This window comes from Polistes dominula, unplaced genomic scaffold (genome assembly GCF_049000335.1).
Source record: "Polistes dominula isolate Pdom_NZ unplaced genomic scaffold, Pdom_raw_medaka contig_82, whole genome shotgun sequence".
In the NCBI taxonomy this organism is placed as follows: domain Eukaryota; kingdom Metazoa; phylum Arthropoda; class Insecta; order Hymenoptera; family Vespidae; genus Polistes; species Polistes dominula.
The window spans coordinates 6,843,833-6,867,146 of record NW_028301046.1 but is presented as its reverse complement, the minus strand read 5'-3'; the positions used below and the strand labels follow the sequence as shown (position 1 = coordinate 6,867,146).

Here is a 23,314-nt window from a genome sequence, read left to right as displayed (position 1 = left end):
AAGTAAATATTATCATTTTTAAAATAGTGTCATATTTTTATGGTACTTTCTGAATCGAAATAGTAGGAGAAAGGAAAATGCTTATATTTGTTCTTTTTTTGGCTGGACCAAAGAAAGAGCCAAACGGTATGTTTTCACAACCGAAGTGAATTCAGGGCAAGGTATGGAACTCCATTGAGAGATAGTCTTTTCATACTTTAAAAATAGGAACAGTGTCACGTTGTACTACCTTATTCACGGAATCATTTTCACGTAAAAAAGAAAGATCTCTATTCATAAAAGGTACTAAAGGTAAACAATATGTTTAATTTAGTAGATAGAACATGAAAGATCGATATTGTAAACAAAAGTTCATTTTTTAAGGGCTCATTTTTACTACGATATGTATTTATGTTTCTTTCGAACTTATAAAAAACGTATTTCTAATTTTAGCGAAGATATTTACATAATAAATAAATGATAGACATAGTTTAATAAAAATAGAGTTTATTAACAGTCGATCTAGGCAAGCTAACGGCACTACAAGTTTTACATAAATAGATCGATATTATAGCTACAATAATACAACGCTTTCACTAGGAATGAATCCATGAGTAAACATATACATCATATATATATATATATATATATATATATAAATCTATAAAATATATAACACATTGGACGTATTAACTATTATAATACTATCGACACGCCATAGGCATTTGAATATTGCATAATAATGTTTTTAATATCGTAATCGACGAATTTGCACTTTGAAAAGATTCTCTAATGCCTTGTTTGTGGGCCTTCTTCTAACTTACGCCATACAACCTAAAAGAAACAAAAAATGGATAGTAATTATTATACATATAATTTAAAATGTAAATGACAACAAAATAACTTACATTACACATTTCTCGAACTAGAGCTTTCTCGCCGTCGTGTCCATCTTCTCTTTCCAACTGTTCTCTAACTTCGAGAACTTGAAGAGCTCGTACGACGGCCTCGGGTCTACCTCCGATATGAGAATTATCGCTCGGACTGTTAGGATTGTCCCAGACTTCACCCGCTTCCCATCCTCGAGCTCTTGCCTGTAAAACACTTTTGTCTTCTTCCAGCTGCTTAACGCGTTGTTCCAAACTCCTTACATATTGCATAGTTTGGTCTGTAATTAAGGTAAATCTTTATCATTTGAATCTTTTCATCCTTTTTATGTATATATATACATTTGACGTTTGACTTAATTTCTAATTTCTTCTTATCATCAATATAACCGCCAATCTCGAAGAGAGGATTTACCGTTAAACGTAGAAGTGTGTCTTGGCCTTGGTGGTGCGGTTTCCTCCGCATTCGTACTCGAACTCGATCCATCCCCGTCGTCCCTCTGAACTCCCCCTCGTTCCTCGTCCAAATACAGGCAGAGCTCTTTCAATTCGAGATTATCCTTTATCAATTCCTGCTGCTTGTTGTCCAGTTGCCGCAATTTATTTTGGTAAGCTGATACTTCCTGTCGCATAACGCTGGCTGTGTACCTACCAAATCTTTGCCATTCTCTTGCCAGCTTCCGGCCCTTTTGTCGGTCATCGTCCAGGAAACAACACAAATCTCGTAATTCCTGATTGTCGTCGCTGAGTCTTTGGTTGGCCTCCTTCAGAGCACGAAGCTCACTGAGCTAAAAATAAATTAAATTTTATTTCCAATTTACTTAGAAAATTACTTATATCAATATTTATTAAATACAATATTAAAGATTAAATTAAATTATTAAATCATAGTTTATTTTTATATCTGATTTTATGTTATAATTGATCGAAAATCAAAGTTAATATTCGTCAATTACTTAGCCGTATATCGTTGTCACGTGACATCATTTTTTACCAATTATTTATCAATTAAAGAAAACATGCATTAATCGATAATATTCGTATTCTTTCCATTATCGTGTTTTTCAACCCTATATAATTTTCTTTTTGTATAGTGGACAGAAAATCCGCCTTTTTTCATTTTTTTTGTTGATCTTTACGTGTGTGTGACCGGTCGAAATTACGATTGCGAGTTCGACCCGCGTATGACCTAGAAGAGCCTTTCAAAAACTTCCGTATATTGCGTACCGGGTCCTACTTTTATTCTTGGATTTTTTGAAAACGAAATAACGATTCGGCATAAGGAATTATAAAATTTTCATTCGTTTGTTTGAAAATAAATATTATTTTAAAATTTCACACATTAAAATATTGTCTTATATTTTGTATATCGTACAAATTTGTCAATGATATCGAAAAGTGTGCAGACAAAAATGAAAATTTTTAAACGTCTCTTTTATTTGTTGATACGCCGAGTCGTACGATTAAAAGATTTATAATTATTGTTGAATATTATTAATAATTTCAGAGATATTGGTATCGATTGATTAAAACGTGAATTATATCTATTTCGAAGGGAACAATATATATATACGTGGAAAGCCGATGAAGAAAGCATGCGTAGCACCGACCCACGTGGAAAACAGAAATATCGCCAAAATACGAATCCTCACCAAGTTTTGTATTTGACGATTCTGCTCGGCAGCTAGCCGTGCGATGTCACTTTCTGTCTTTCGCACAAACTTGAGCATCTCCACAGGGCCGAGTCTAAGGAACTCCTCGTCGGTGAGCCTCTGTCTGCTCAGTACAGGTTGACTGCTAGCACTGTTACTGCTACCGATGGTAGGATACTGACTATTAGGTGGGAGATATTGTCCTTGTCCGATCTTGGTTTGAAGATAAGCCTGACTTTTGGTAGAAGCTGTGGTCGAAGCTCCACTTGTTAAGATATTAGCAGTGGCAGCAGCAGCACCTTGTGGATGATATCTGTGTTCTATCCTCGGCGAGTATTTGCCTTGAGCATTCTTCTGTTGAGACGCGTTACGTGGTTGCGTCGTCTGCTGATGTTGCTGATGGTGATGATGATGATGATGATGATGAGTCAAGGTCGAGGCCGTACCCTGACCTTGTGTGTTTTGAAGTACCGTGTTAACTGTCGCTAGTGGTAGCGATGGTACTGTGGTGGTACTGCTAAAATGTGGATGATTCTTCAGGATGCCGCTGGTAGGTTGCGGCGGCGGTTGATACCGCGGTGGCACCTGATCCACTGGCTTGATCACGTGCAATGGACGCTGCTGCTGCTGCTGCGGCTGAGTCTTACTCTTATTGGACATCGCGGCTAATTTAGCTCCAGGCTGCGTCGTGGCCCATTTCAGATAGTCCGAGTCTTCTCCTGCTGTCTTTTCTTTTCCCTCGTCTCGTCTGAACCGCGAAAATCTGGGTCAGTCAGACGAACTGGCCTCTCTCTCTTTCTCTCTTTCTCTATCTTTCTCACTCACTCAATCGGTTTGTCCACAGACCTACTACTACCTACACGAGAGGAGGAGGCCCTCTCCAGTTTACTCCTTCGCCTTCCTCGTATTCTTCTTCTTCTTTCGTTTCTGCTTGCGTCGAATTCGCACATACTACACACGAACAACGTTCTTAATTCCCCTTTTATCGTCTCTTTTTTTATATTTTATTTTACTTGTGATATCACAGTCATTGTGAATATTTAAGGCGCGGCTGAGCTTCCGAGTGTGACACGCAGCATCGACGACTCAAAGAGTTGCTTTAATCGTTGCATTGGTGCGCAAGCACGAACTCTTACAATTTCCTGGTACTACCTTCGCGTGCCATCTGTCACTCACTCGACCTTCACGATGCTGCATTCTCTCGCTAATTCCTCCTCCTCTCTCTCTCCCTCTCTCTCTTTCTTTCTTTCACTCTCCGTCGTTCTTTATCTTATTTAGGTAGTTTTAATACTTCTTTGAATGCTACACTTTCAGACACTGAATGAATATCTTTCAGTAATATTTTCTTTGATTGTAAAAATATAAATGAAAAAGATAAATGAAATTTATCATATAATGTATCAGCACTCTTTTTATCTAAGATTACAGAGAAACTTGTATATGTGGATAGTGCCGCGTTGAACAGCGCACAGGCTGGCCCTCGAGATACGGGGCCGCATTTTACAGTGAGAGAGTGCACAGTGCCGTATCTTTTTCAAGGGGGCATCAACTTGTTGAGAAGAACGTCTTCGTCGTCGCTTCAAAAGAATAAACTTTATTCGAAGAAAAAGATCATGTTCTCTGAACTAACCGGTCGAATGTTCCGCATTACGAAGCTTGAGAAGTCTTGCGTTTACTGTTCGCTCGAAATTTCGATTCCTTTTGTACGGTTTCCCTCGTGTTATTAGAGCTGAGAATTCCCTTTGGTAAAGTAGTCAAGTAGGGAGACTTTGTCGAGCCATAGCCACGTAAATGCCGGCTCCGGTGCAACACATCCAAGATAAACTCGCGTCTGAGTTGAGCACTGTCAACATGGCGGCTACCAAGAAACCTCCTGCACTCCAGGACGTGGTCACGCGGATGAGACCACTGGCTCGGTATGAGGAATCAACCGATCGCCCTCTGGTTGGTTGAATCGTTTATTTTCTTTAGGTTCAGAAGTGGGGAGAGAGACTTGAGATTTACTAGATACCTTACAACACTTTGATCGGCTGTGGGGGGAAAAACGTAACATTTTCGTTTAATAACAATATTTCGTTTATTCTAATGATAAAACTAATAGAATTGTAGATAGTTGTAAATATTGAGGGATTCCTTAACTTGTGGGAATTCTTACTATTTTGTATTTTTTGTTATGATATTATATAATATCTTGATAATAAACAATATCATATCTATGAATTATACGGAACAAAATTATTGTACATTTAAACACGCTCTACAAGTAAATTTTTCTTCAACGAAGGCAGTTTTTAAAAATGTTTTGCTCGTTCCCTTTAACACATGTTCTTTTACAAGTATTTATATTCCTTTACTTTGTATATCCATTCATTCTTTGAGGAAACTCGGAAGGCTCTAAGGTCGTAAAGTTCCATTTAAAATTGATCTTTCTTTTGAATAAGTTTAAATGAATGTTAGAAATGAAAAATTTCACCTGCTATTCTATGTAGAAACATATATCTATAAGTTCACTTCAATAGAATAAACTTTGCTTTAATGACCAAACAAATGAATTTGAAATTATATGAATCGTGCAATATATAAGATCATAAGTAAAGTTAATAAATTATTATTAAATTTTTACCTAATGTAAAAACTATTTCCAATTCGTTATATTTTAAATTTATAGGATTTATAGAAGTATGCTGTCATAAAGAAAAGTAAAGATTATTCAGCCAAATAATTTATATCGTATAAATAAATTTATAATATTATAAGAAAACAAATTTTCAAAGTTCCAACTGCTTTTCTTTGGAAATGCAACTGTCTTACCATTCTAGTTTTCTCGGTCGATAACAACTAAGTAATTAACACTAGATATACCAGACTAGTCATTTTGACTGGTCGGGCCATTTTAATTCAAAATTTCTACTTCGGTGTGGTAGAAATAGGTATCCTGAAAATGGTGGTATATCTAGTGTTAAAATAATATTTAATCTACTGTTAAAAAAGTCAATGAAAGAGCAGTAATCACTCCTAAATTCCTATTTTATTACACATGAGGGCGTTACAAGACAACATAGATTTCACGTGTTATTCGTTTCGGTACAGGCCATGTTTACGTATTATTCCTTGAACGTTGTGTAATTTCATTATAATTTTTTTAATATTTTCATTTTCTTTTCGGTGTACAATTTGAAAATAACAGATTAAGCATAGCAAAAGAACGTAAATATCTTCCAGCAAAAAGTGTCATTTACATCCGCAAAAAGCGATATTGTGTGGTCTAACCTTTGCAATTAATAATTTAAATAAATTTATTATCTAATCCACCGCAATACAATTCAAAACTTTTCAAAATGAAAGTCACAATAAAAAGTGAGTATAATTAGATATGTTAATCTTTGTAAAAGAATAATATAAAAAATATCTAAAAATATTTGAGGGTAATGGGGTGTTGATTTTTTAGGTTGGACAGGTGTTGCCACCTGGCGTTGGATAGCGAACGATGATAACTGCGGAATTTGTAGGATGCCTTTCGATGCGAGTTGTCCGGATTGCAAAATTCCAGGGGATGACTGTCCTTTAGGTATTGATAATTGATTTATTATATATTTACATAATTAATAATACAAAATCATACTTTCGACAAAAAGTACACGAAATAATGGAGTGTAAATTCTTGATCTTTTGCATATTCCATTCTCTGATCTAATATTTGCTTTTTTTTTGATACCAAATATGAAATTGGCGGGTAAATCGTTGTCTCGATTAATTTTGAATTAAAAAAAATTTAAATTGACTTTTCCTTGATTAGAATTAAGTTGACTAAAATTAAAACGATCAAATGATAGGAATATGGTAAAAAAAAAGAATTAGTTGATACATTTTCGTAAATTCCCGCTTTGGCATCTGCGCATTGAATTTGTCGTAATATCGATCGGAATGCCGGTGTCGAATAATAGGGATCGCTTACGTTCTCCTCCCTTACTTTTCGTACGCATTTAACACTCGCGCGCTCATGTAAACGGAACCAAGGAACGACTTGTCGGTCGGTCGTCATCGCTAGGTACGCGTCCCCGTGGCCTCGTCATCTAATTAACACTGAATCCCTTTAATTTCTATCATAAACATTTGAAAATTTAATATTAAAGGATTAATCAAAGATTCGTGTTTTTAGTTTGGGGCCAGTGTTCGCATTGTTTCCATATTCACTGCATCATGAAGTGGCTGCATTCTCAGCAAACCAGTCATCTGTGCCCTATGTGTCGTCAAGAATGGAAGTTCAAAGAGTAAATGTTTTCTCAATGTTCCCGCAGGTGTCAGCACGTACCAAATAATCAGGTAAATGTGTAACGCAATAACACACTTTTTTCGATTCATCTAATTGTAAAAGTTCATGAACCCTTTTCAATAATAATCGTACGTCAATCGAAAGTCATTCGCGCGATAGTTACCCCCGACGGTCTCTTCAATTTTCGCGCTCTTCTTCCTTCGCGATAGCCGTCATTTTGTTTTGTTTTTTTTTGTTTCTTTTTTTTCCCTACCTTCAGTAAAATAAAAAAGAACGAACGTGTGTGGGTTGATCTCGCGATTGAATGTTTTTTTTTTTCTTTTATAATATGGTTAATAAATCGTGTGAGTTTAGAAAGTACCGCGTAATTTGGCCTTCTTCGTTGGAATTAATCAGAAGATAGAGTTTTCCTCGTCTTCTTGGAAAGCGTACTACGATTTGTTGGAAAGAGGGAGAAAAAAAAAGAAAGAGAGGAACTGCACAGCGTTTGTTCGATTTAAGAATTCAACGATTTTTGCGCCGTTCACATCTACGACTTCGATTGCCAACTACGAAAGTTGTTTACGCTCACATTACGCGTCACACACATCAGTCGATCTGCCGAACGAGATAACACGTAGATGAAAGAATATGTGAGTATTTATCTGCAATATGCATGTCGGATCAAGTATTCCAAATAAAATAAGCATTCGTGAAGAAATTGACCGGAGGGCCCTGTATATTGCTCAAAGGTTAGAACAATTACTCGGAAAACAGAAATCTTGGGTTCGGTTCTCGACGCAATTTTGTTCACAAATCATCCATGCATATATAGAGTTAGATAAAAGTTGCTTTCCTCAGAGAGCATTATATTTTTTTGTACAGATCTAACAATATTTGGATCAGTTGCAAAAGTTTATTAGAATAATTACTCCAGAATTTGAAGACTAATCCTCGATTTTGTTCTGAAAATGTATTTAGAGTTATTTTAAGAAAAACGACTTTTATCTCACCTTATATATAAGAGAATAAAAAAAAAATAAAAAAAACTATGCAAATTTCTCTCTTTCCCTCTCTTTCTGCCTTTTGTTTTTATACACAGGGCATTGATCTGTTATACTTAAGACTCATAACGCGTAATTATATGTTTATGAACCGTAACGTAATATATTCATCTATTCTATGCTTATAGTGGGTCACGAGTGCAGAATAGATCGAAGAAAGCGGTTTTCTTCTATTTAGGTTATCATAATAAACTTATTAAACACGTTAGTCTCGGTTGCCGCGCGTTTTCATCGATTTTACATTTCTTCACCTTAACGATTAGATTAGATTAGGATTTTACTTAAATAATTTATAATGAATTCACTTAACTACTCGCTTGGCTCTTGTTGTACGTACTACTTGCATTGATTACAAATCACTTCCGCCTTATAAAGAATTTGTCTCTATAATCGTTAATATTTATCATTTTTACAAAATATTTAATATGTTTCTATGAAATATAATGATATTAAAACTCATCTAATACATATATGTGTTAAAATCAAATTGTAGAATAAAAATTTAATTAGTTATCTTTGAATTTTTCAAAAAGAAAGAAATTAGTATTTTTATATAGAAATTTTTGTAACGACCGATAATGTGTTTTTCAACGAATTCCAAATATAGAGAAATTCCAATAACGATGATATCATAGTGATGTAAGACGCATGGCACTATATCTTTTGAAAAGCGCGCGAGCTTTTCATGAAATCTCGCGTTGGCGCTAAATACAAGGTGCCGGATTAAATAGCACTGCGTTCGAAGCGTAACGGCACAATGTGTAAAACCTTCAATGATCCTCCTACTTACACAGTTTCGTTTACGTAACAACGTTTTTCCTTCGGCTTTCGGTCCTTGTGTTTCTACATAGAGAAATAATTATTTATCTATCGTACGAATCACGTATAAATACTATTGACCGATGAAAACGATCTCACCATAACGGCGTCTCTATCAGATAAGTCAAAAAAAGAAATTGTACAAACACTACAAAACGGAGAAATTTGTATTTAATTTCATTTGAAAATCATCGTCTTTTATAATATGTAAACAATTTTCTTCATTCGTAATAAGCAAGTCAAAGTGAATGGAACATGCGTATGTTATTCAATGCCGGACAAGATGCGTAACGATTTTACTTCATTCGACAATCGAACAAAATGTAATAGAAAGGAGGGAGATCGAGTCGCCAACGTAGCTATCTTCTTCCTCGATTCAAAGTTATTAATCATTCTATTTATTTTATAATTCGTTGAAAGATATACTTGTATCTATTATCGAAAATTCATTTTTTTAAGGTTGAACTTTTACTTGACCATTTTGATAAATACTTTTTACAAAGATTGAAACAAAACATTTGCGTTAATAGCAAAATGTATTAACATTTTTATTGAATTATAATTACAATAATCATCGTAAATTCTTTTTTAATGTTAGATTTTTTAATAAATGATTTCGTATGTTTACTTTGAGTCGAAAACATGCGAGTGGTCAAGAAAAAAATATCCATTTACCTTTTCCTTGTCCTTCTTTCCTCCTTTGACACGTTTCACGGCAACTGAGTGTCATTCGTTAAGAATTTTATTGAATTATTAATTAGGTAATCGACGACGACGACAAAGACACACGTGATCTATAAAATTAGCATCTGATTTGCGTGTTTTACACGCGGTTGTACAAGTTACTTTTCTTGTTAGTAAGGAGGAAATGATTCCTTTTAGGTATCACGATACTAATTACTTTAATTGTATTTTCAAATTTTGGATAATCTTGAAAATTCGATAAGATAATATACTCAAAAAATTACAAAGAAACGGTTATATGAATACAAATACATTGTAAATTGATAAATTAAATAAATCGAGAACAAAATATTGACAATAACGATTAAGAAATGATTCATCGATTTAATTAAAAAAAGAAGAAAAAAACAATAAAAAGGAAACATTGTAATTCAGTGATCATAGTCCGCAAGTCATGTTGTAATCGCTCATGCAACGCATTGTTTTAAAGAAACAATAAATATTCTTTCGTACGTTTTCAAGGCCAAATCAATGTGCATATATATTCCCTTATATATTATATATGAATGTATCGTCTTAATTGAATCACTTTACATTAGGAATGAAACTGTTTTGTAATCATCTGACGAGGACTTTACACGAATTTCTCACAATTGATCGAAAATGAGAATTATGAAGAAAATTCAACTACCTTATGAAAGTTTTATATATCGATAATCGAAGGCAGGAACTAACAACTGATCAGAAAATAATATTTATGAAAAAGAACATATTTCAATTTTTTATGATTCATAAAAAGAATAACCCGAGAGCAAGAGAAAACATGTACAGCACTGGAGAATGGTGGCTGGCAGGTCGGTATGGTGGAGGTAGAGGTAGAGGTAGAAGAAGAGGAAAAGAGGAGGAGGAGGAGGAGGAGGCAGGGGACACCTAATGGGCCCCTTCCCTTATCTCCTTCTCTCTTCTTTCGATCTCCTTCCTTCGTCTTTCTTCTACTTTCCGTCTCTCGCTGTCTTTGTCCTTCTTTTTCATTGGATAGAACGACACCACGAAGCCTATAGCTTGACGTTACACCTACAACCTCGTCGTACCTAGCCAGAGAAACGTAATTGATGTATCTGTTATTTTCTTTGTATGTGTAGAGAAAAAAAGGGCGAGAGCGAGAGAGAGAGAGGGAAAGAAAGAAAGAGGACACATACAGGTTACACATACGTAAGATGTAACATTGTGTGTGTGTGTGTGTGTTCGCCCATAGCCGGTTAATATCAGCACCGAGCGAGTTGCCTACCTGATGCCCCCGAGAACGCGAGCTCGAACAAGTCACGTGGTCTGTTGAACGCGAAGGATGTTTCTGGGATCGTGAAGTCAGTATTCGACGGGCTGTTCTCCGAGCTGGAGGAAAAGAGAGGACGGAGGTGAACGAGAACTTATGATCTTACGAAGACTCCCTTGTGGAAACAGGCAAACAGAGACGGAGAGAGGACTTTGAAGAGTAGTAGTAGTAGTGCAGTAGTAGGGAGGAAGGAGGGAGGATATCTTGCGAAGGAAGCCGCTCTCGCTCGTTGTTGGATACCGCAACACTTTCCTACTGATATGCGTTAACCGACAACGGGGATACTTTTTTGAAAGTTCTTTTTCTGCGGTTTTCTTTTCTTTCTTCCTGTTGCGTGAATTATTTGTCAAACGACTTCGTAAGATTCCACATCAGTTTGTGTATCGTATCCCGATACAACACCTTTTCGTTTAATACTTGTGATAAAATGGATAAAGAAATTTTTTAGTGACTCTATTGAATATATATTACTCGACGAAAAATAGAATACGAATCTGATCCGATCGATTAGAAAATTCTTCGTCTGACGGAGAGAAGGAACTGTGTTTAAAAAGAGAGAGAGGGAGAGGGAGAGAGAAAATATAAAAGAAGGACGAAGAGATTTCCAGGTAAGAAAAAAGAATAAAGGATCGAGAGTGGAATATTAAAGGAGAGAAAAAGAGAAAGAGAAAAGGAATCGAGAATAATACAAGTCTATGGGTTCGAGAGAGATCTCTGGATGCTTGTTGAACTAAAAGAATCCTATATTTCTTTCTTTTGCTTGTATTTTGGTTTCAAAAATAAAACCTCGTAACGTACGAAAAGACGGGAAAAAGAAAAAAAGGTTCAAAAGGTTTATCTCGAATGATTTCCTGGTAACTATTTATATCGCATCAAGTCGATGACGCATCTCAAAGAATCGAAGTTACGACGCAACGGCGTGTGCTACGAGATTCCTCGTAGATACGAAGAAGTCCGAGAATGTGTGTAACGACGAAGAAAACATCGTAAGCATGTTTTGCTACAACGAGAAGGATTGAGAATACCTTGCATGCTAACGTTACATTGCGAAAGAAATAAAGAAATAAAAGAAGGTACGATGTAAATAGTTGCTTTGTGATAAACCATATCTATTTCTCGTTATTACGAGAATAGTCGAGTTTTATTTGATAAGAAAAGATTTTAAATTTGGATATTTAACGATAGTCCAAGTAAGATGCAGTTAGCAGCAACACAAAGACCTCATCCACCACCAGTACCACCTAGACCAAGTCGGCAGGTGGTAGCCGAAGCACTGAAAAGATCACCCAGACCACCCTGTCCTACCAGACAGGCACCGCCACCTCCAAATACCAAACCATGGGGATTTGATCAGAATGATCAACAACAGCAGCAGCAGAAACAACAAGGATGTCCAGGTGCTGGACGTACTATAATCTATGAATCCATGAAAGCTGAAAGTCCATTAAGTACCGGAACGATTCAGCTTTATGACAAGCATCAGCAACAGCAACAAACTTACGTACCGAGTGAAAGGAACGACAATAACAACGACGAACGTCGTGAAAATCTACGAGAAAGGCGGCACCGTCAGCCTATCCTCGAACAAAATGATATTTCTATGGAGTCGGTAGTCGTACGGGAGAAAAGAGGTGGCAGTGGAGGCGGTGGCGGAGGTGGAGGAAGAGGTGTAGAAAGAGCTCCTATAGGGGATCCTCGACCGGAGGGACAACGTCTAGAAAATCGTGCCGATTTCAAGGATTTCAAAGATCAATCTAATTCTCAAAGTCGACGATCATTTGGAAAAATAGATACTGACTTATCTGGCATCAAAGATATCAGAACAATCAATTTCAAAATATTGGATAAGGAAGATAATGTGTTGGCAATGACAAAAAATCCAATAAGATCAAACGTTTCGTTCGAAGACGAACGTCATTCAAGTTCAGAAACTAAGATACCAGGTATAGGAAGTAATAATGATGTAGGATTTAAAGGAAAACCAAGAATCAGGCCTGAGAAATCCTTGAACATGGAGAAAGCGATGAGCAAGTTTGATGGGCGGCCGACGACCGCACGAAGATCACCTGCTGCAAACCAAGAATTTATTGCTCTATCTCGAAAAGATTCTAATTCCCACGAATCTTATAATAATAGTAATAATAACAATAATAATAATCATATTAATAACAACAACACTACTACTAATAATAATAATGATAATGATCGTAATAATGATAATGATGATAATAATGATGATGATGAGTGTGATAAACAAGACGAGAAAGAGTCGAGTATAACAAATGAGAAACATGGAACAGTAGTCGTCGAGGAATCTGAACATGGTAAAGCTACGTACAACGACGAGGAAGAGGACAATGACAACAACATTCATCGACAGGATTGGCTCGAGGCCGGTGTCCGTTATTCCTCTACGCAGATCACTCTTCAAGGAGACGAAGATGCCGACGGTCTCTCATTTTCATTTGTTGACGTTGAACACGTTAATGGATACGACGATCGTCCCGAGGACGAACGCACCGTCGACCTTGACTTCGTCAGGTATTACTTTATCAGACTAACTGTACATAGGGATCATCTCGCGTGGTCCATCATTCCAATCGAGTTCAAATAGCTCCTGAGGGAAGAGTTAAACGTTTATTTCATTATCACATATACGTGACCATTCAATGGTCATTTTTTATCATTTTATTTTACGATTATTTAATAACCCTTTTCGTTACAAAAGTAGTATCGTTTCATATAAATTCGCTCGTATATACGGATCTTTGCATAGACGACTTGTATACGGGTCAGTAATAATGAAACGGTTTCAAGTTTATTCAATAATTATTTAACTATGATCATATAGTAATATATAATATAAAATATATTAATGCAAAAAAACTAATATATAAATATAAATAGGTCGGAATAATAGGTCAGTATTGATTTGATCATTTTTCAATGTAAATTTATTTTCTATATCGTAGGATTTGCTTTACGAATGTGTCATATTGTAAAACTAGATCACGTTAAAAACGATAGTAGTATTTTCTTTAAATAAACATACATAACATTTATGAGTTTGCGAGGTAGATGCTGTTGGTGAACACGATTTATGTGAGCGAAAAATGTAGGGTTGCATCGAGGATCAACGGAGGTTGTTTCTCGATCGTCCTATTTTGTCTTTTTATCGTTTTTCAAAGCGTCCGACCGTGACAGTAGCTTCGATACTCGTTAACGGTTCTATTCGTCGGAAGAAATTCGAGATAAACTGCGCGATAAATTTATTACGTTTATTTTACCAATACTATATCAATAGTTTCAATAACTATTGAAAGATTTATTATATTTCAATGTTACGTAAGAATTTATTGGCTACTCATAAAAATATATTTTTGTTAAGCTTACAGCGGCACGTTTTATTACTTTACTTACAGGACCCTGGGTAAATTTGAATTTTTCTTTTGGTCCATATTTTTTGTTTTTTCTCTACTTCCAGATATGAAAACGAAATTTAATTTCTTATTCTTTTTGACTACAAAAATGAGTTTATAGAGTATTTATTTGGGGACTTTGAGGGCCTCAGGCAATTGTTATTTTTGTCCATCGAATAACACGTCATTGTAAGCTTGTAATAAAATTGTTTTTTTTTCCTACTGATGATTAGCAATAACCCATCCTATAAAAGCATCGACGGAACGTATCAACGATGACGTATTAATTATCAAAGTGATCTCGATCCTCAAGACCTAGAAACAATCTAAACGTTACAATCTCATGCTTGCTTTAGAAATTCTTATTCGAGAACAGTAGTCATTCATGATGCACGCTGTTATATCTCGAACGCTCCCTTGAACTCAACTAAATCAACATTATATTGTAGTTTATGTTTCAATCATTAATTTCATCACGTATATATGTACACAAGTACATTATGTACGTCATTAATTATAATTTATTTCAAAAAAAAAAGTACACGAAGGTTCCGTGTATCGATGTTTCATCTATTTAAATTCATCAATTAATTTAAATTGAATGAAATGATATTTATTATTTCGTTATGGCATGTCTTGGCGCGAGTAATAATTTCCATAAAAACTCGTTAGTCGTTCATAAGGACCATTGCATGGGTGCGACTCGTATATAGATAGCTAATAATGAAAGGGTTAAATTAAATTAAATCAATTTAAATTCATAAAAAATTATTATATATATTTTAATGATATATAGTTAGTATGTAGTAATTCTTATTTATCGAAAGAAATTATTCTATAAAGCAAATAGAAGAAAGAATTTATTTGGAAAAAAAGCCGAAAGAAAAGAAACCGATAGGGTCGATGACTCATTCAGTAAATTTTTTTCTCCCCTTCATTTTCTGTATCTCTATCTCCCTCCCCTGCCCTTCCCCTTACTTTCTGCTGAGATCGGAAGCTTGGGGAAGGCAAAGACCGATCGATTTTTATTCCGCAAAGCCGCTTATAACGGTACGTCGTTTCCTTTCCTCTTTTAACCGCAAAGAACAACTCGTTATCTTTGGTTCTCTATCTCTTTGCTTTCGCAGCATACAGGAAAGGATCGCGATGTCTTCCCTGCAGGGGCTACCACCGTTGCCAAGAAGTCTCAGTGGATTCAATTTGAGCGGAGCTTCCGAGCCACCCCCACCACCTACGAGATCATCCAGTAAATCGCAAAGAGGCGGGAAAACGTCCATTCAAACTTCTACTTCGAGACCTTCTCCACCTGCGAGACAACTCACCACTTTGGATACTCAGTTAGCGATACTTAGAAGAGAAATGGTGATTATTAAATACTACTTTTTTTACCCTAAAAAGGAAACATTTTATTAACACGTTGAACCGTCGTAAGTATTTTCACGTTATACATGTGCACATGCAACTTATGCAACACATAAGAGTTAAAAATAATTTGAAATAATTTGAATGATCATGAGTTTGTTATTATATCGATTTACAGTTCTTTCGTCTAAATAAAAGCAAATGTTAGCTTTTATTCGACAGTAATGTTCAAATAATTTAACACAAAAAGTTAATCGTCTTGTTACGAGCAAGTAGATTTGACATCGCATTCTGAACCACTTATTCGTCTTTTAAAGTAACGTAATAGCTTCAATTATCCAAAGAGAAAGTGTTGAAAGAATTCGATAATAGATCTTGAAGTATTTTGTACTAAGGATCGTTTTCCACGAAAATCGTGGATTCTTTAACGGATATGATCGTTAGTTCTAATGGTATTCATTAATCGTGTATACAACGTTTTCTGTACAAGGAAAAAAAGGAAGATAGGAGTGAGGAATAGGGAGAATCTATTTACCAGTCGATGGAAATTTCTACGCTGTTTCTGATTAATTCTATATATTTGTTGTTTCTACGTCTTTTTTTTATAATTGATCAATGTAGAATTTTTCTAGCAAGCTCAAGAGTCATTCGAAAATACGGCGATTGACATCATCTTCGTTCTTGGTTTTTATTTTGTCTAGTATTAAGTCACCTGTTCCTCTGTATTTTGTTCACAATTCTCTCGTGTTTCTTTCAACTCGGGGCTCGACCCGTTACCTCGAGGCCACTGTTGTGCGTGGGTAAACTGTAGAGTACAGTGAATATGAATTCGACGGCATTCTAAAAGCGTCGGGAAATGAAGCGATGAAAATACACAGTGAGAGAGAGAAAGAGAGAGAGAGAGAGAAACAGAAAAGAAAAGGACACGTAAATTTTTTTCTTTACTCTTTTCCTCCACACCCTCCTCCTACCTTTTTTACATTATCATTAAAAAGCAGACAATAAAGTTGTCATTTTTTAATTCATTTATTAATGCACATCATTATTATTGTTTACATTGATGAAAGTTGATGTCTGCAAATAAATTGTTTAACTTAATTATACCGACTGACTGTCTTTATAGTACTAAGCAATATATTGAAAAATAATAAATCACATTGTTGATATCGTAGAAATCGGATATTTAGTAAATATATATATATATTTATTAAAGTTGGTTTAATATTTTGATAGTCAATCCAGACGAGAAGTGAACTGGCACAGCCGCTCCCACGCTGCATTCCCTCAGGCGTGACTCCCTCACCTTCGTTTGGTTTTGGTGGTAGCCTCTTCTCCATCCAGTCTTTCTCTGCATTTTCTTTCTTTTTCTTTCTTTCTGTCTTCACGTTCACCATTCTCGTTCCCATTCTCATTTTATGCTTCTTCTCTTTTTCCTCTCTCTCTCTCTCTCTCTCTCTCTCTCTCTCTCTCTCTCTCTCTCTCTCTCTTATAGTGTGTTCCCTCTTCTGCCATTCCCACGAGTACAGGCACGACGGCGTTTGAAAACGTTGCACTTCGGTTCATAAATCACGAGTAAGCATTTTACCTCGACTCGCACGGTAAAAGTGAATGTTGAACGAGATAGACCCTCCAGGCGCTTTAACACAATATTTCTTCTTACTCAAGTATTTCAGCGTATATTTGGAATCGAATAAAACTTTGAAATAATCCTTAGGACCTAGGATAAACAATACTTTTTTTTCTTTATCTTCTTGAATTTCTCTAATCCCACAGGTACGGGTCGTGTATTTTAAATAGTACAGTACTCTTTCTTTCGAATATTTTGTTGATTTATAATTTTCATTTTTGACTTTAAATTGCACCGGTCCTACATTATGCATTTTAAATATTTACTTTTGTGTTTCAGTTTGGCCTACGACAATTGGATCTCTCTCTGCTTTCTCAACTTTGGTCCCTGAATGAATCAATCCAAGAATTTCGACAACTATTACAGGAACAAGAAGATAGAGCTCCATCGCCGTCGCCAAGTAGCGAAGAAGGGGATGATACTTCTTATGGTGTACATCCACCACCAGCACCAAGAAGATTAGCACCTGTGGTGCATCATCATCGACCACCGAGGCCACCTAGACCACCAAGACCACCACCTAGCGACGAATCACCATCCAGCGAGGAATACGGAGCCGTTTGACGGAGGATTCTTTGTAAAAGAACGAAAAGATCTCCGGTGTGTTCCACTAACTCTATAGAGTTCCTGTAAAAGAGAAAATCTGCACGAAAAGAAAGAAAGAAAAAAAGGGAAAAGACGTTGAAAATCCTTTTTTGAAGTTCTCTTTTTGTCTCTTTTTCTTTGTCGTTGAAAAAGAGTCTTGATGATAAACGAAAAGGGATCTTAGTTGAAATTCAATTAAAGATAAGCTATTATCGCCTCGATCAAAGAGTCTATATCGTTTGTGAGATTAATTATATAAAAAAAAGAATAAGATTAAGAAGAAGAAGAAGAAGAATGAATGAATGAATGAATGAATGAATATCATGAAAGCCATGTGTTCAAGGCTGCCTACCTCTAAGCATTACATCGATTTTAAACGTTTTATTGAAAACGCGCCGCGTCGTGTGTTGTTCGTATGAAGGGTGGAGTCAATTAGTAAACAAATTTTGTCCGTACGTCGGAAGGCACCCATACGTGATAGTCTGATGTTATGTACTGGACCGTTTTTCTCACTTATTATCCGAGAAGGTCTCCTCTAGAGTCACATATATAGCCCATGCTGATCTAAATCGCAGACAACGATACTACTATCTATTTGAGCTATTAGATAAGATAAATATTCTTCCCGCCGTTTTACGGTCAGTGTTGTTTTTAGGAGCCTTCGAAGAACGGCAATGATTTATATCAGTGGTTCCCAAAGTGGGCGATGAAGTGATTCAGGGGGGGGGCGATGATGGCTACAGGCGCATTTGGGAAGGAAAGAGGGCGATGAATTTTCTTTTTTAAGTTACTAAAAAAAAAGGAAAACCAAAACTTAGTTTTCAGGGGGGCGATAAGTAATATTTTTTCTGGAAAGAGGGCGAAAGGACAAAAAAGTTTGGGAATCACTGATTTATATAGTAGCGCAGCAGAGAAATTTGTTTTTGTACGAATAGATTTCTCTGCTTTGTCATTATCGTCATCGTTGTCGTTGTCTATGGTAGGAAAAAAATCTATCATACGACACGTACAAAGTCTTTTGCGACAGGCAGTAGTAGCTAGTGAGTTCCAAAGAACTGTTGTCTTTCTTCCGTTTTGGTCAAGGAAGGAAAAACTTTCTCACGTTAACGCGTTATTACGTCCACTACACAGAGTTTTCTCTTTCTTAGCTAGAGTAGATAAGCGTGTAAAGATTATCATCGTAGAATTTAAGAAGATAAACATGGGGACTTGTTGACTAGGCATCATTTCCTTTGTCTGTCAATTTTTTTATATATAGGTTTGTTCTGAAACGTGTAAAATAATAATTTACCTAGTGTTATGCAAATAAATGAAAGGTGATTTAATGATATATAACATATATATATATATATATATATAAATGAACGATACGTTTTGTCTGCCCGGTCGTCTATTACTGTATCATTACATACGTATATGCACATATGCGTTTGTTGACCTTTTATCGAATACCGTTGTTCTATTCCGTTGTCTGATGAAGTACCGTCGAGACTGCCGCGCCTCCTTGGTTGCATACATACGATACTTATATGCAAAGCATATTTTTTTTTAACTACGTTTATTAGCAAGAAGTGCACGTTACTATATGGGGGCGAGGTCAGCGAGAGTCACGGAACTGATCTTACAATTAGTTCTTTGCAATGCCAAGATCGATTTCTCATATTTTACTTTCTTTTTTTCGTAAATTAAAAGTATATCAAGAATAATCTAATTTATATATTAAGAATATTTTCTATCAATATTATTACATATATATATTACTTTTTTTGACAATTATTTTTCTTTTTTCATTTGTTCGTATTTGTGGTTTGAATCGTCCCGCGTTAATTGTAGATGACGCTCTTTACGAAAACGCTAGATGGTGCTCGTCACGTTAGTAGAGGACGCTAGTTGTATCCTAGTTCTTGCGGTGTTAAGTGAAAGCGTGATTAAAGGCGCAAAGTAGGTTAGGTTATAGAAAAGTTCTTTTTTCACGAAATAATCAGTGATTTTATAAAATAATTAATAATGGCAGATATTCATACGCATAACGAAAAAGGTAAAAAGCGAAAGAAGAAACGTTCGAATATTCAAATGGCGAAAAAATTTGCTCGTCGAAGATATCACGGAACGGATCTTGATACGGAAACGTATCAATACATGGTTCGCATTTTGGAATTGATGCGGGAAGATTTTCCAAGCGTTGAAGAAAAATTAATTTTTATTAACAACGTGTACGAACAATCGGTTGGTCATGAGGTTGAATATTCTAAAAATCAAGTTGGTTCGAGAGTCTTGGAATCGCTTTTGAAATATGCAAATTTAGAAGCAATTCAAAGGTTTACGAATGCTCTTAGTTCTTCTCTGAGACCAATAAGTTGTGATACATTTGCCAGTCATGTTTTGGAAAAAATCATTGTGGTTTGCGCGGACAGAGGAAATAGATCCAAAACTTTGTCACAAATATCAAAAACAAAAGAAACAGAGAAAAAACAGGACATCGTTATAGATGTGAAAGAATCTGAAGTGAAATTATATAATGATATAGTTATAAAGTTGAGCAAATATTTAATAAATAATTTAGAAGAATTTGTTTGGGACACATATGCTAATCATCTCTTAAGAACCGTAATGGAATGTCTCGGTGGATTAATAGATACAAGCGATGGACAGAATAGAACAAAGCGAATGTTATCTACTATAGAAAGACGAGAAGTCATACAAGAGTATAAAGATCTTTTAATCGACGCTTGCAACAGATTGTTTAAGTGGCCACAGTTTCTTGAATTTGGTAAAGACGAATTAACTTCAGGATTATTACAAAGTATTTTGTATTCGTTAAAAAATGTGGATAAGAAGTTAACGGAATCTTATGTCACAAAAATTACAAAGGAGTGTTTCAGTTCTAAAGAGGATGGAAAATTGTCTAATATTTTTGACTGCGAAAGTTCTACCAGACTTTTGGAAGCTTGTCTTGTGATTGCTGAATCACAATCTTTGGATCATATTTATAAGGAATATTTTAAGGGTAATTTAAAAAGCTTATGTACAACGCAGGGTACTAATTTTAGTATACAAAAATTATTAGATCATTGTGAGTCTAAAGAAACTTTTGAAGAAATATTTGAGGAAATTGAAGCACTTCTTTCAAATATTTTACAAGCAGACTATACGGGAATTTTAGTAAGTATAGCTAATGCATCTAAAAGATTGCAAACTAAACAGGGTGCATTTGTAACTATGATTATTAAGACGCTCGAGTGCGATACGTCGGAAGAAAAACAATATCAAATCATTAAGTGTATTGTTACGTTGAAGAAACAAAACGAATTGGAATCATTAGAAGAAAAAGATCAAATGGAATTGCCTGTCCATTTGCATGGAAGCTTGATCGTACAAGCTGTGCTTAACTTCAATAAACCAATCAAACTCGTTAACTCTTTGTTGGCCATAAACAACGAACAATTGTTAAATTTGATAAGTAATCCGAAAGGTAGTCGCATCATAGATGCTTTTATAGATAGCAAATATATTGGGGAAAAAAGTAGAGAAAAACTTGCCAAAAAATTGCAAGGTTATTGGGCCCAATTAGCTCAAAGCACTCATGGGTCTAGATGTTTGGACAAAATCTGGCTTTGTTCGCGTCAAAAGCAAAGATTGCTTATCATGGAAGAATTGGCAGCTGCTGGAGAAATCTTACGTTCCAGTAAGTCGGGTAAAATAATATCCAATAAATTAAACGTATCTTTGTTTATTAGGAATAAAAAGGAATGGAGTGAGTCTCAAGGAAAAGGGGAAAAAATGAAGGCTCTTTTTGCCGATATAATCAAAAAGCCTCCTATGCAAAGCTAGTGTTCAAGAAAAAGTTTCTATTGGAAAAATTTAAATGACTTTATATATATATATATAAATACGTATTAAAGAAACATTTAATTAGACAGATAATTCGCATTTTTTTTATTGTGACATAGAATAATCATATATATATATATTTAATGTTTTATTTCATAAATACATTTCCATAAAATTCATCGTATATTCCTGCAATGCAATGTGCCCGGAAGGAGTTACAATAAATTGTTATTCAAGTTAGAGAAAAATTTTCTAATATGTATAACCAATAAATTCGTCTTCTTGTAAACATCGTCTGTGACTAGACTTCAAGATACACACTTAATTATAATCCGATTAATCGAAGTAAGAATCTCGTTACATCTGTCATTACAATCGTTAAGTCTATCAATTGACTAGGGTAAAATCGATGTAAGCCGTTTGTTGTGTACGCTTTCATTAGAAGTAATCAAATTCCTTAACACGTGTTAGATCTTATTGTTAGATTATAATTGCATTTTGATGAAATATTAATCCTTTCGTTACGGCATTCTTTGGCGTGAGTATCGTTTCATATAAATTCACGCGTACGTGCGTATCATCGCATAGTAAGGATCCCTACATGGGTTGCTAGTAACGAAAGGATTAAGAGAGAGAGAAAGAGAGGAAGAAATATAGAGACAGACAGAGATGGCGAATAAATAAAACAATAAGATATTGATAATATCGGACAAATTTCATATAGGAAAAAACACCAATTTTTGGTACAAAGAATATCTTATTTGATTTTGTCAAATAGAATTTGATATTTAGATTGAAACGATTTCTGTTTAATACTTAAGGTAACGTATTTGATCAACTACGGATATTGGAAAATGTTAATTGCCATTGAACAGCAGAAACTTTGACACCAATTTTTCGTTTCAAGTGCATGCACATTTACAATGTAAATCGTTGACTATTAATTAGCAACATAGATGACCAATGGTAGAAGCCTAGGACGCTCGTCATACCCAACAAACGTCGTACGTATTCGAATACGTCCACACATTTCTATTACATTTAATTAACATGGTATTTACAAGAACTATACAAGGATTAGTCTTGTTGTCCAGTTGATCGCATTTTCAAGATGATGATCTTATAAAGCGAATCGTAACTTATTTGATTACTCAACATTTTCGATATAGCTTTTCTCCGATATATAACATAAAAGTATTTAACAAATTCGTTTAACGATAAGAACAATAAATCACTAGGATAATAAAATTCATCCTTGTATCAATCGCATTCTAAAAACACAATCTATACTTCGAAAAAAAATCTCTTGAAAAGAAAATAGAGAAGAAGAAGAACAACAAGAAGAAGAGTATGAAAGCGAGAGGAAAATATAGCAGAGTCCTTAACAAAGTAAGAAGTCTCTTTGAGTTTTCTGCTAGGGAATATTAACGTGGATCGAAATAGATCGGTCTGGCTAATCGTAGTGGCACGTGACTTTTTCCCTCATGTCGTCACTTTCCTTTGGAGATAGTATTTGCTGTGGCTGCCGACACGGTCGAACCTTCTGCGTCATTAATACTTCCTGTTACGTTAGCTGTACCGATTCTAGGTGGACTACGCGAAGACGATCTTCGAGGTTCTCGTGGTAAAGGATTATTGCATGTTGCATGATGTCCACCAGCTTCCCAATCACGATGTTGACAAAAGGAACCACAATATCTTGCGATTCCACATCCACCACAAGTTTCCAATGCCGGTCTGCCACAATTCCAACAGCTCTGTGAAAATAATTTATTCGATTCATTGGTTTCATTTAATTTACGTTTATTGTTTAAAAATAT

General features: G+C 35.3%; 5 protein-coding genes across 8 annotated transcripts in view; 3 read left to right on the top strand and 2 right to left on the bottom strand.

Annotated features, from left to right (window-relative positions):
* Window positions 1–466: 466 nt before the first annotated feature.
* On the bottom strand, window positions 467–4,517 carry Ccdc85 (coiled-coil domain-containing protein 85). Its single transcript, XM_015324318.2, has 4 exons — window positions 2,519–4,517; window positions 1,282–1,654; window positions 888–1,147; window positions 467–813 (listed from the first exon to the last, which is right to left on the bottom strand). The coding sequence occupies exons 1-4, from the start codon at window positions 3,176–3,178 to the stop codon at window positions 769–771; spliced, it is 1,338 nt and encodes a 445-aa protein (XP_015179804.1). The 5' UTR covers window positions 3,179–4,517; the 3' UTR covers window positions 467–768.
* Window positions 4,518–5,569: 1,052 nt separating this feature from the next.
* On the top strand, window positions 5,570–15,428 carry lmgA (anaphase promoting complex subunit lemming A). 4 transcript variants are annotated; one of them, XR_016177586.1, is made up of 5 exons: window positions 5,570–5,875; window positions 5,967–6,086; window positions 6,678–6,841; window positions 7,146–7,423; window positions 7,963–9,865. XR_016177586.1 is itself a non-coding variant. In XM_089175411.1 (4 exons), the coding sequence occupies exons 1-3, from the start codon at window positions 5,857–5,859 to the stop codon at window positions 6,791–6,793; spliced, it is 255 nt and encodes an 84-aa protein (XP_089031537.1). In that variant the 5' UTR covers window positions 5,570–5,856; the 3' UTR covers window positions 6,794–6,841; window positions 10,480–11,296. The 4 variants fall into 4 exon arrangements, 3 of the variants coding, with proteins under 3 accessions (XP_089031537.1, XP_089031538.1, XP_089031536.1); XM_089175411.1 differs by lacking the exons at window positions 7,146–7,423; window positions 7,963–9,865 and adding an exon at window positions 10,480–11,296; XM_089175412.1 differs by lacking the exon at window positions 7,146–7,423.
* Window positions 11,866–18,998, top strand: LOC107068145 (uncharacterized). Its single transcript, XM_015324273.2, has 3 exons — window positions 11,866–13,211; window positions 15,217–15,451; window positions 17,358–18,998. The coding sequence occupies exons 1-3, from the start codon at window positions 11,866–11,868 to the stop codon at window positions 17,640–17,642; spliced, it is 1,866 nt and encodes a 621-aa protein (XP_015179759.1). The 3' UTR covers window positions 17,643–18,998.
* A 194-nt stretch (window positions 18,999–19,192) lies between these two features.
* On the top strand, window positions 19,193–21,783 carry LOC107068146 (nucleolar protein 9). Its single transcript, XM_015324274.2, has one exon. It carries the CDS (start codon window positions 19,671–19,673, stop codon window positions 21,492–21,494), a length of 1,824 nt encoding a protein of 607 aa, XP_015179760.1. The 5' UTR covers window positions 19,193–19,670; the 3' UTR covers window positions 21,495–21,783.
* nvy (CBFA2/RUNX1 partner transcriptional co-repressor nervy) overlaps window positions 21,571–23,314 on the bottom strand; it is a 32,103-nt gene continuing 30,359 nt past the window's right edge. The window contains 1 exon segment of the mRNA XM_089175408.1: window positions 21,571–23,251. Within this exon segment, the coding sequence (XP_089031534.1) occupies window positions 22,985–23,251 (267 nt within the window). The 3' untranslated portion in view covers window positions 21,571–22,984.

What these genes read in the sequence shown, in the direction of transcription:
- lmgA (XM_089175410.1), top strand. An exon ending in AGGGGATGACTGTCCTTTAG is followed by an intron (nt 6,087 to 6,677) that starts GTATTGATAATT and finishes TCGTGTTTTTAG; the next exon opens with TTTGGGGCCAGTGTTCGCAT.
- LOC107068145 (XM_015324273.2), top strand. Translation starts at nt 11,866, where the DNA reads ATGCAGTTAGCAGCAACACAAAGACCTCATCCACCACCAGTACCACCT. An exon ending in GTCGACCTTGACTTCGTCAG is followed by an intron (nt 13,212 to 15,216) that starts GTATTACTTTAT and finishes TTGCTTTCGCAG; the next exon opens with CATACAGGAAAGGATCGCGA. An exon ending in CGATACTTAGAAGAGAAATG is followed by an intron (nt 15,452 to 17,357) that starts GTGATTATTAAA and finishes TTTGTGTTTCAG; the next exon opens with TTTGGCCTACGACAATTGGA.
- LOC107068146 (XM_015324274.2), top strand. Translation starts at nt 19,671, where the DNA reads ATGGCAGATATTCATACGCATAACGAAAAAGGTAAAAAGCGAAAGAAG.
- Ccdc85 (XM_015324318.2), bottom strand. Translation starts at nt 3,178, where the DNA reads ATGTCCAATAAGAGTAAGACTCAGCCGCAGCAGCAGCAGCAGCGTCCA. An exon ending in ATCGTCAAATACAAAACTTG is followed by an intron (nt 1,655 to 2,518) that starts GTGAGGATTCGT and finishes ATTTATTTTTAG; the next exon opens with CTCAGTGAGCTTCGTGCTCT. An exon ending in ACACACTTCTACGTTTAACG is followed by an intron (nt 1,148 to 1,281) that starts GTAAATCCTCTC and finishes CCTTAATTACAG; the next exon opens with ACCAAACTATGCAATATGTA.